Source organism: Corvus brachyrhynchos, unplaced genomic scaffold (assembly GCF_000691975.1).
Source record: "Corvus brachyrhynchos isolate BGI_N302 unplaced genomic scaffold, ASM69197v1 scaffold61, whole genome shotgun sequence".
In the NCBI taxonomy this organism is placed as follows: Eukaryota; Metazoa; Chordata; class Aves; order Passeriformes; family Corvidae; genus Corvus; species Corvus brachyrhynchos.
In genome coordinates, this window is record NW_008236478.1 from 6263366 (window position 1) to 6275659 (window position 12294).

Consider the following 12294-nt stretch of genomic DNA (forward strand, 5'->3'; position numbering starts at 1 on the left):
AATCACTCACCTGGAAGGTGGAGAAGCAAAGTTCTAATCACTTCTCTTGTTTGATTAAGGGTTGGCAGGAAAATACCTCCATGCTATGACATCATACCCTGGCAATCCAACGCTGTCAGCAATGAATATTTACATGGCCTGTGCAAAGCGCAACAACTTTCTCAGGATACCACTGACAGTATATTGCTACCCTGTAGCAAATTGTGGATTGCTGTAATATTCCACTATTTTCATTTTACTGGAAATTTTCTTGTGTGGGACAAGTAGTCCAAACCTGAAGTAAACATTTTCTTTGACTTAAGATAATTTTATCCCCATCTGATGGAAATACAATTAGCTTCAGGTTGAAATTCAGTAAAAAGAATTAATGAAAAAGTTTCCCTTATCACCAGTTTGTACCCTTTTCCACTGCAGACCTTTCAGTTACATCCTTACCTCCATCTGAATATATATCAGCATTTAAGAGTGATCATGTTAAATAGGACGTAATATCAGTATGTCCTTGAAGTATCAAAGTATCAAGTTCCAAGTACCTTTAGGTTCTGCAACCCTGTCTCTCCCTTTAACTCTTGATATACAGACTTCCTGTTTTGTTTTTAAGCTCCTCTTTCTTCATTATCTCTAGCTCTTATACCTCAAGGGGCAGAACTGTTCTGTTTCTTCTGCTAAGGCTCCTTCCAGCATTTTATTTCTTTTTGTTTGAGTGGAGGTTTTGGTTTATTGTTAGTTGGTTGGTTTTGGGGTGGTTTTTTCGTTTGTTTTGTTTTTGAGAACTTGCCTAAGTTGGTGGGCTGATAAGACACAGCACAATCTGTCTAAAATGCTCAGCATTTCCGTTGGTATTGTTGAATTACTTGTGTTGTGTCATCTTTGAATGCCAGTTATCAAAATTTCCTTCAGAAGCAATGTAGCGTTGTTGAAAATATTACCTCTATAATTAAATCAAACTAAAACCTTGAAAAGGCTGTTTTCCTTAGATTATTTTAATAGCCAATGTAACAATATAATACATTATTTTGACGTTGAATATAAGCCTTATTTTGGTGAATAAAATTAATAACAATTAGCTGGAAGGGAAATATGGCTTTTCTAACATTGCATTTTTATCAAATGCAAAAAAATTAAATAAAGGTATTTTAGCAATATGGTCTTTCTCCTTCCTGGGAAATATGAAAAATATTGAAACAAGAAACATGGGAATAGTGTTTTGCAGATAATATCTCAGAAATGTCACTAGATGATCTTTAAGGTCCCTCCCAACCCAAGCCATTTGATAAAAACAGCTTTTAACACACTTTATTCTTTTTAGGAACTTACAGTATGGAGGTGATAAACAGCCTTGAGAATACATGAAGATTGCAAAAAATTATTACAGCACAATTTTAAAGTAATCTAATAATATACATTTCTAGTCTTAATTCACATATCTAAAATAAGAAATGCTGACTATAATATCAGAGACATGAGTTAAATTTCCTGATGACTGACCCTGCCTACATCAAAATATCCCATCCTCTAAGCAAAGGATACAATCAAGTACTTAAATTATATCCAACTTCCTGGAGCAGATTTTCAGAGAGACTGTTGGCTCACCATGCCGAGGTTCATCCAGCTGGTGAAAACCTTACTCGCAGGGAGCCATCATTTTCACTTACTCTGCAATGACACAACTGGGTCTATGCTAATAGTAAAGGGTGAAGCACCGAGATCTCCTCAGGACTCCTGAGAATTCTGCCCTGTGGCACTTCCCATTTAATTCAACATACTCATACTATAGAGAATTTTTAAGAAAAAGACAGATGATCCCTTGGGATAATCAGGCCTAAATTTACACTTTATAGAGGAAGTTTGATATGTTATCTGTGGAAAGGAAAAATGGGCTTTCATGGATCAAGACTCTATGAGTTAATATTTAAGGACATTTCACAAAGAAGAAAACAATGGGCTGCAATTGATGCTTTCCATCTGACCTCTTTCTCTCTCCCTCTTTCTCAATCACTGTTTCATACTAGAAGACATGAATTCATGAGAGCCAGCATTAATGAAAAATGCACTAGAACTTAACTGCATTTCAGAGCTGCTGGTGTCAAGGGGACAAGTAATGTCTGTGTCTGTCAGAATGTAAATTAAGTCGCTTCATATGATTCAGTCTGAAGATTCAGAAAAGGGCATGGCCAAAAAAAAGGCGCATTCGCCAAATTTGATGCTGAATTAAGTATTTCTTACCATAGCCAAATGTTGATCCCCCATTACACTGCTATTAAGCTGCAATAAATTGTAACCAACTCGTTATAAATGATAGGGGACATTAGCAACGATCATTCTCTGAAGATCCTGTCAGCCTTAGGAATATTTGAAAGCATTAGTTTTTTTTATTCTAGAGTTTTTCTCTGGACATAAGCATTCTTTAAAAACGAAATATAAGAAGCCTTTGGTCTTTATAACTGGAATGTTTCAGTATCTCCATTATGGTGCAAAAATATCACGTGACAATTTCTAATGACGTAATGAATATTGCTGTGTGCAACTCATGTTCAGGACGCAGCCTGCTCTATTGGTAACTTACTCAGTAAAAATTTCCATATAACCAATTTGTGATGGAAGTCACAACATTTCCTGCTGGGCTCTCTCAGGACCAGCAGTTAGGCAAACACAGCAGTAGGTCCATTTGTGCCCATGTGTTGGTTTCCAGCTTGTCAGAATTCAGATCAAGCAGATAAATGTTCATCCTGAGACAAGCAGGGTTAACACTGTGAGCAAAGCACTAAGTGGATGCCATGACCCCTGTGGTATCATGCAAGTCTGTAAAATCCCCTCACTGTAAGGCAAGAGCCTCATCACAGGATTAGTTGGCAATAACAGTAGGAGAGGATTTTCTTGTATTTGAAAGTTTAGTGTGGTTTCTCCTTTTTGCAGAGAAAGGATTTAGCATAATTCAGTGTCTCGAAGATACTTAGCTGCTGTTTAGCTGGGTGTTACTGATTAATGTTTAGTAGCTGAGAGAAATATGAGTTAGGAATGAATGTGAAGAGCTGCTGCCACATTGCCAAGGAGAGGGGGAGGATGCAGTGCAGCACTACCACATCTCACATGAGCTCAGGGTGTAGGTTGTTAGTCACCACTAGACCATAAACACAGCTCATTAGGAAGACCCCTTTTGTTGCTGCTTTCAGGACATGGCTCTGTACTCTGGAAGTGTATGTACAATGTACAGAAACTTGCCCACATACAAGCTCATATAGAATAGCAGACACTCATACACACATCTGCAGGTAAACATCCATTAGCAGATTATTAGAGTTTGACCAAATTACTCCCATTCTCAACTACTGTACTCTAGGTCTGCTCTGTGTGCAGGCTTAAAGGACAGTTAAGACAGTTCAAAATACGTGAAATAGGCAAACAGCTTTCTCATTCTGAAAATGATTCTTAACTCTTAAAATTATTTAAGGTTGAAAACAGTAAGAGAGGGGAACTGAAGCCAGTGGTATTGACTGTAGGTACTCTGCATGTGCTGCTGAAAACTGTTTCAATTTGCCTCAGTTTTGATTTCTTAGCCATAGCACTAAGGCTAGTACTTTGAATACAAAGCAAAGGGCACAGTCCTTTCTGAAATAGCTACTACAGCTAGATATACAATTTTTCTAAAGCACTGCATGAGGTACATTTCCTAACAGCCCCACAATTTTAGAAAGAACATTTTAAAAAGCTTATCAAAATATGTTACATAAAAAATAAAATGAAGTTCAACAGAGATAGCGACATCAACTATTATCCATTTTGCTGTTGATTCTGCAACCTTATTTATGCACATTGATGCTTTTTCATGACAGATATGGGATATGGAAATCTGAAGATTGCCATATTAGTTATCTTGCAAGACATTCATTGAATAGAAGAGGTGGGAGAACATTAGGAGATATATTTGTACCTAACCTTGAGATAAAACTTAATTTTCTGTCTCCTTATCACCAATCTCTGTCCCAGCTGGCAGCTTATTTATTTTTTATTTTAAATGTTTAGAATGCAATTGTGCTCACTAGTTATCTTATTAAAAATGAAAGTAATCTGATTTTTTTTCTGTCTCTCTAGAAAGAAATTATTTTAATAGAATATCTTTCAGAAGTATTTTTTGCTGGTCTGTACTTCTGTCTAATCTGTGTGTGTGCCGAGCATTGCATGAAAAATGCATGCACTTAGCAGGCACAAAAACTAACACTACTTGTGCCTCAGCTTGGGCTGATAAGAAGTTTTGTACATTGCAGTAATAGCTGAATCTTGCATGCCCCTTTGCCTTTGCTGGCAAAATCTGCCTTCAGATGAGTCAGAAGCTAAACTCTGCCAGGTTTAACAAATGTCCACAGAGGATGAACAGATAGAATTATTTATTTCTATTAAGAATACCAGAGAGTATATTTTACAGGAAGTAATTTCATTATCCGTTGAAGTGCTAAGGTTCAGAATTTTAATACACAAGACTCAATGATGCATTAATTTGATCCACCTCATTAGCATCCAGGCACACTTAGAGAAAAATGCCAAAATTGTTACAGTTGGTTCCAGTCATCAAAGTGATAGACCCTGAGGGGTTTAACTCTGTAATTAACAGATAATATATATTTCATGAATAAGATGTATAATAAAAAATAGATAGTGTATAATGTACAATGTACATAATGTATCATATAATGCATGATTAACATATAAAAAGAGGCAATATTTAAAATCATATTGCTATGAAGTAAAATTAGACTGCAAGTGTTTCAAATTTGATCACTCCATCTAGAAGAGAGAAAACTTAAAGAGAACGACAGTTTTACATAATAGGATACTTATTGCTACAGCTCAAAGAAAAGTATGAGAAAAGATCAGGTGCACCTCATTTGTTTTGCTTCTGCAAATGAATATGCAAACAGCAGGCAGAGAAACTGAAGCAACTCTTACAAGCATATGTTCTTTTCTACTAATAGGTAAGGTCTCCTTTTAGATATTCTGGGGTTTTTTTTCACTACTTCAGCTACTTTTTAGAATGGACCAAGCTCTGTTAAAAAAATGTGGTGAGACAATTTTTATAATTTCCTGGTAAACTCCACATGATAGATTTATGTACTGATTTTTGGCAATAGACCCCACTTACTGACTCACAAAAGACATCCTTATGTCTCATACAGCAAGTGCATATATAAGGAATACAAAATACTCACATGTGGACTGCAAACACCGCCCATCAAATACAACCATTACCAAAAAAGACTGAAGGACAAAAACCAAGTCTAGACTTCTTGCAAACACATTCATATATTTGTATTCAACAAAACTAAGTCTATAGAGAAGGATCACTGACAAATTACCTCTTGTTTAAAAATGTCTTGTAGACTGCATTATTTGCCTCCTATCACTGGCAGTCCTGACAGATAAAAAAGCTTAACTCCATCTCCATTTGAATAAACCTAATACTATGTAGCTACCTGCTGGTGTCAAATGAAGACAAATTAACACCCCCTCACCCAAACCCAGATGTTATCGCTTAAGTACCTGAGGAACAATATGTATAAAGGCTGGCATTGGCTTATAGACACAAGAACACTGACTAGTTAAAACATTTCTTATAAATGACTGCATTGAAATGTAAGCATCTTAAATGGATTTTATGGAAATATTATGACAAAGAATAATTCAGAATTTAGTTTTATTAGAACCAGGAAAGGTAAAATGCCCCCCAAAATGACCATTATCATTCTAAAAGAACAAACAACTACTAATTATGAGTTTAGCATTTTCTTGCTTAAAGTGATTCTTAATTTTACATATACTATGCCTGTTTTCTACATGAAGTGAAACTCATCCTTACTATTTTGAATCTAGTGCTAACCATTGTGAAATTGTATTAGACATTTCAGTGCCTGTGTCTCTAGGATATATGGTGCTCTGTGTGATAAAAATAACTTAGAATAATTTTACTTAGCTATTAAACAATTATACTCATGTTCTCTTGCAGCTAGAAGGTGGTTTATCATTTCTATTGCTAAACTTAAAATAGCTACTATTTATTTTCACTGTCTGAGAACCTCAACATGACTGGTAAAACAAAGATTCTAATTAGACTACTCTTTTCTGTAACCTGATTGTCTATTGTTTTCCAACTCAAACAAGATTTGAATTTGAAGAACATACACTGTGCTGGGTCTATGTAACTTGTAACAATTTTCTACCTTAATAGTCACACTGCAGCATTTGAAAATTGGCAATTATTCATTTTGCCATGAGCTGCTAACTGAAGGAGTGAAATTCTCATCTCTGAAGAATGGTATAGTAAATCATGGATTAGCAAAGTCAGGCACCCTCAGTGAAAGCTTATCCTCTTGCTTACACCTAATAAGGCTAAGGATCAATATGGCACTCCTTCTCATCACAATACACATTTTATGTTAACTTTAATAAATTTCATCTCTAGAAATAAAGTGTTTTAAAAAGAAGAAAACTAGCTAGCCTTCTAACTAAAATCATGTTAGCAAAAATTTGACTCTGCAGAATCAGACAGAAAAACTCAATCTTCCTACAGACTTTCAACAAGTTGTGACAACATCACACAGTTATCTATAAATGCTACTTGTTAAAAATTTTGTATTTAAAATAAAATAAGATACATCTGTTTAAAAGAATACACTGTGTATTTTTCACAGAAAAGACCTCCACTATAAAACTGAGGTCTTTAGGCTCAATTGACCATTCAGATTTTTCCATGATCTGTGGGGTAAGAGAGGCACCTCCATAAGATAATTCATCCTGTCCTCACACAAACATCCAACACAGATGGGAGGAATTGTTCTCTGGAAGTTCTTTCTCTGTCTCTCTCCAAAATCTTTATAGGGACAATACATAACTTTGGGTAATACCTAATTTTGTATAGCTAAGCTCAAAAAAGATGAATTAATCTTCTCATGCCTTTAGCTGGAAATCCTGGTTTGTAGTAAGGTTTTCCTGGAGTCATTTTTTTTCTTGTGCAGACTGACTATTTTGGCTTGGAGTTTCAGCATCTCACAGGCCTCTGGCAAGAACTCCTACTGTCTTTCACCTGCAATGCCGTCAGAGACACGTTTGTGAATTTGCTCCAGAGAGAGACCTGACAGGGAGTGCAGACTTCCAGTGGCTCCTGTAATAGCATTAGATCTCTGATGGGGAATGAGGAAGGTTGCTGTGAGGTTATTAGGCTTTCAATACAAGTGTGGGCAAGAACTACAGCAAAAGAGATAAAGGTAGAATCATTACAGCATAGTTTCAGATGATTAAATAAGGCTAGGAACCAAGCCAGTTTCTGATTTGGGTGGGGTTTTTTTCCCTCTGTAAGAAACCAACAGAAACATTTCAATTTTTCCTGTTCAGATAAAGATATCTGAACTGAGACAATACCAATTCTACGTATTTCCATCTCCTGAGTAGAGTTAACTATCAGCATACAATAAATATTTCTGTATACACCTATGTGGTTCAATTCTTTATGGATGCTATTTATAGTCTATAAAAAGTAAAGATACAGTAATCAGAGAGTTCGTTTATAACTGATAAGTTTTAGGAAGACATTAAAAACATAGTGTAGCTAATATTCCATACCTGAGTAGTGGTTGCTTTGGATAAGAAGGTTGGTCACTGTTTTGGCAAGGCTGAGGTTTTTTTGTGACTTGCTTATAAATATTCCTGGCAGTTACTCCGATCCATAGCATAGTAGAGAGTGTAGAATAATGCAGCACTATGCCAACCTAAAAAAAAGAGTGGACAAAATTAAACAACTCAATGAATGGATCAGTAAAACAAGAGTTTTACAAGAATCTTACTTCATAAGTGCACAAGCAAACAGAATTTTTAACTGAATTTATAAATGCTAAGAGTTTATAAATCTAAGAGCTGCACTTAAAAATGGTTATCTAATCTACCATAGATAGTATTATCTGTAATACCAGATGCTACATTAGGAAACCAAGACTGTAAAAACATTTGTTTTCTAAGAAGCTGTTTAATGAAAACATTTTACACCTGCATTTAAAGTGATGTGCACTTTAAGTTTCTGGTACACTCTTTGTTAGCTTATCATGACAATGCAATTTAAAAATTAAGGAGAGGCCAGAATATTTGCTTGCTATTATGCTATTTCCTTTATTTTTTCAGGAATATCCCACTGTAGTTCCCTCTCTGCTATACACAGGCAAGGTTGACTTCTGGCAATGGCATCAGTGCTATTTGCCTAAAACCAGATTATTTTCAGACATATTTTAAGAAACTTATAAAGTTGGCCACAATTTTAAAAATTAAATGACAGCTCTTGGCATCCCCCCTTAAAAAGAATTATAAACTCTATTAGTGTTATTATCACTTTCTCTCCAAGAAACTGGTGTGTTTATCATTGAAAGCAAAAGAAAGTACAAACACCTCTAAAATGCTAACATCTTTGTTTTGTCAGTAATTGTTATTCATTACTATGGAAGCAGTAATTGGAATTTTATCCAATCTCCAGTGCTTTATTACATCAGCTAAGTCTCCATCTGATTATGTAAAATGAGGGTACCTTTGAAGCAATAACGTGACATTTTGCAGTGACAAGTAAAATATTGCTATAATTGGAAAGAACATAAATGTTTAAGGAATACAGAGAATTGCTGAATAAAGCTAACACAAATCTATTATAAGGATTTATTTGAACCAGTGTTCATTTTTGCGCCACCTAAAACAAAATAATTGATGAGTAAAGAAAAAAATTTCCATGCATTTTGTTTATATTTGGTATTACAGCTCAAAACTCAAAGATAGCAGCAAATACCATCAACAGAAAACCCTTTGTAATTTTCTCTGGGACTTGTCTGTCACATTAGACAAGGGAGTATAAAGCCTCCATTGCTGTTGTTGCTTGAGGTAAAAGAACCAGAAATAAGAGAATGAGACAACTTTGTAATGAGCTGGCAGATATTGCCAGTTCAGGGACTGGGGCTGTCTGGTTCACAGGCAGCTTGCAGAGTTTCTGTAGGGACCATGAGAGGGGAGGGAGGAGGATGAGAAAGGGGGAAGAAAAGGGGGCAGAAATAATGAGAAAGAACTGGAAAAAATCTAGATATTTATTTCCTAACCTTTTTCTCATTTCAGCACAGCCCTGCTGCTATACATTCTTTTTTCCACACAAGTACGTGCAATAATAGGAACAAAAACGCGTGAAAAGGCACCTACATGTGAAATTTTGACATCATAGATGACCATATAGAGAGAAATCATCAGCCACTTAAATGAATGGAAGACCTAAAAATAGTACAACAAAACTATTTTATTGAACTTTCAAGGAGGCAACTGAACTGACTGAAAATATCACTTACGCCACACCTGGGTCACATTGCTGTTTTTCACTGTGAGCTCATGTTTTGGCAACTGAGTTACTTCTGACACATGGAAAAACTGAACAAACATGGAGGAGGCAAAAATGTTATCATCCCCTGTACTAACTCTTTAATGATACATATCTCTCTCTCAAATCCCCAAAACAACCAAACTAAAAAAACCAAACCCCCAACCATTTGCATTTCTTGCTTGAAGGAAACAAGGATTTGTACTGAAGATACAGGACCTCCTTATGACTAACATATTTGACACGACACATCAAAAGTGTGGAATTTGGAAGGCTGAGCTGAGCTGTTACTAGAATTTTTGCTATTATTCATCCACTAATAATTAGTAAAGAAATGCTTGTCTCACTTCACATTGAAAAATCAGTGTTTCAAAATGCTGGGTTTTGCTCTCTGCCTCTTCCTTCCCCTTGTCTCCACACCCACACCAGTTATGTCATGGAGATGCATCTTCCTCACTGTTGTGCTTAGGGACTGTGACTACACGTTCTTTTGTCCCTTCCAGTGGGATCACCACTTTCTAACTCTCTCAACCTAGGAAGACATCTGAGCCCCGTGGTAGAAATACATGAGATAGCAGCTCACAACACGAGAGGGAAGGATGAGACACACCAGAAAGACCAATGTGGCTTTGTTCAGTAAACTCTTTCCTGACTCTCTTAGCAAATGTGAACTTGAGGTTATGCATGAGAGGTCCAGGGTACAAATTTACCTGTGTGTATCTTGTTACTGGATTTCTGCCTCTGTAAAGATTCAGAGGCCAAGAAATACACACAAATTAAATATCAAAGTGATAACTTCAATCTATTTTCACTGTTAGCAGAACTTCTGCATTTCACATAAAATTGTATGGAAAGGGTTGAGTTTTCCACACAGAATAAAGGATAATGATTGGAAACATTGAAGTGGTGACCCTATTTTTAAGGTTTTCCACTGATAGGCCAAATGGTACAGAAAAAACTGCCAGGATATATGCACTGAAAACAGCACTGTACCTAATGCTCTTTAATAACCACAGTTATACGGTAAAAATTTTCTTGTTTTCTTGGATTCATTTTTTCCATGTCCTGTGTTCTTAGAACTCTTAATCTTTGGGAATAAGCACCAGCCTTTTGAATAAAAGATTATACTTTTCTTCAGTAAGAAGATGCTGTCTATTTGTGCTCCTCCAATAAATTTCAGTACCCTAGAGATAACTTAAGTTCCACATGATGCAGTTACCAGGGTAATGACCAGAATACACATTTATGCAAAGCATTTTGGCACAAAAAGGTCTCTTGATCAGCTTTAACTTGCACACAAATTTCTTTGTTTTCCCCAAATTTTTAATTTCTTTTTTTTTTCTAATTGTAATCATATTTCAGATAAGATTGTACTCCTTAATCCAGTTCTATTTAAAGAAGGACACAGATAGGCATTGACATTCTGGTCGAACTATTAACCCTGCTATTGAAAATGATTATTTTCTGTGAGATGAAGGGATTCAGGAATTTCTCTGCAGTCTGTAACACCACAGGATGTGAATATTTCATGGTCTTTAAACATTTAACATTAGCAAAACCCCATGCTCCCTTCTCAGGTAGAAAATTCAGAGCAAGAAGTTGAACTTTCTGAGTTGAACTTGTAGGCTACTGGCTAGGATGGAACAGGCTTTGCCTTGTTGAAGATTTACTGCCTTACAGAAGGGAATCCACAAGCAGCTTCATGTGTGACCTTCATCAGGGAGAAGGAAGATCTGAGCCTTGCCAAAGTTTACATGGAAACTTTTATTTTATAAACCACATAGGAGGTTCTTGGAGATGTGATTGAAGTGATCATGCCACTGCAATTAAAAAAATAAGATTCTGTCTCTCTCCATAACTTTTCTGCCTCCTGAATCTTGTGCCCAGAAGTCCATTGTTCATGCTTCAATGCATTTAACTGATGATTTCATCCCCTAGCATCCATAATTTCATGGCTATCATGCTTTCCTGGAAAGTAGGAGCCATGAAACAGAAATCTTTGAGAGTACAGAATTGATGCCTCCCACACATGGGGAGTGATCCAGCTACAATTGTGTCTCCTTCTCTCTCATTCTTTACATGAAAGGAGTGAGCTTCCTTCTGCCTTTTGAAGCAAACTAATCTGAAGCCCTAACTCTGGGAGATGGAAGGGCTCGCTGGCTGGCTCAAGCACCTTTCCAGTAGTGTGTGTACTGCCTCTGATTTAGCCCCATCTGCTGCTCCTAAGACAACCTTTGACTTGCATGAAAGATTTTACCAGTAAACTCAAGAGTCTGGATTCAACAACAGCCAACATTCAGTGACACCCAGAATGGGATTCAAGGGCAATCTAAAGAGTCTGTAGATTCATTCACACAAGAAATGTGTGAAGATGCAATCAACTCTTCTAGACTAGCACTCTTACATCAGTTTTCTTGTAAATCATAAAGACTGCAGAGCACATATGCAAGTAAAGGTCTATACGAAATCCTCTCTGAAATAGATACATAGGTTTAAAAGGGGATTTTAGATTTTTAGATTCCATATAAAAATAAATGTCTGACCATTCCTGAAAAGACTTTTCCTGTGTGATTATTTCACCTTCAAGGGGATTTGAAGGTTCTTCCAGATATCACAGAAAATGGGTCCATTTCCATAGCATTAATTCCTGATGTTTAAAACTAACCTGAAACTACTCATTTAGAGACAGAAGGTGATCCCAATGAAGCTAATTTAGAACCACGCTTTTTGGTTAAATTTGAAGGACAAAAGTTAACTCAGTCTATTATTTCACATCGATAAGTATGCTGTAGTAAAATTTTTGTGGAAGTTTTAAGGATAATTACAATAGGAATGGTGGTGGTTGACTGGCTTTGATACCACATTTCAGTGATTAGGACAAAAAATATTTGCACTTGGAATCTTTCCCT

General features: G+C 36.2%; 1 protein-coding gene across 2 annotated transcripts in view; it reads right to left on the reverse strand.

The window, feature by feature from the left end:
• The window catches only part of ADGRA1 (adhesion G protein-coupled receptor A1), a 162741-nt gene that overhangs the window by 25221 nt on the left and 125226 nt on the right, over positions 1 to 12294 (reverse strand). The window contains exons 15-16 of one of the 2 annotated variants that reach the window (XM_017726084.1): positions 7612 to 7757; positions 993 to 7172 (exon numbers count right to left, since the gene is read on the reverse strand). In XM_017726084.1, the coding sequence (XP_017581573.1) occupies positions 7031 to 7172; positions 7612 to 7757 (288 nt within the window). In that variant the 3' untranslated portion in view covers positions 993 to 7030. Of the gene's footprint in view, positions 1 to 992; positions 7173 to 7611; positions 7758 to 12294 lie in introns of those variants that run through there. The other variant, XM_017726085.1, reaches the window with a different exon arrangement.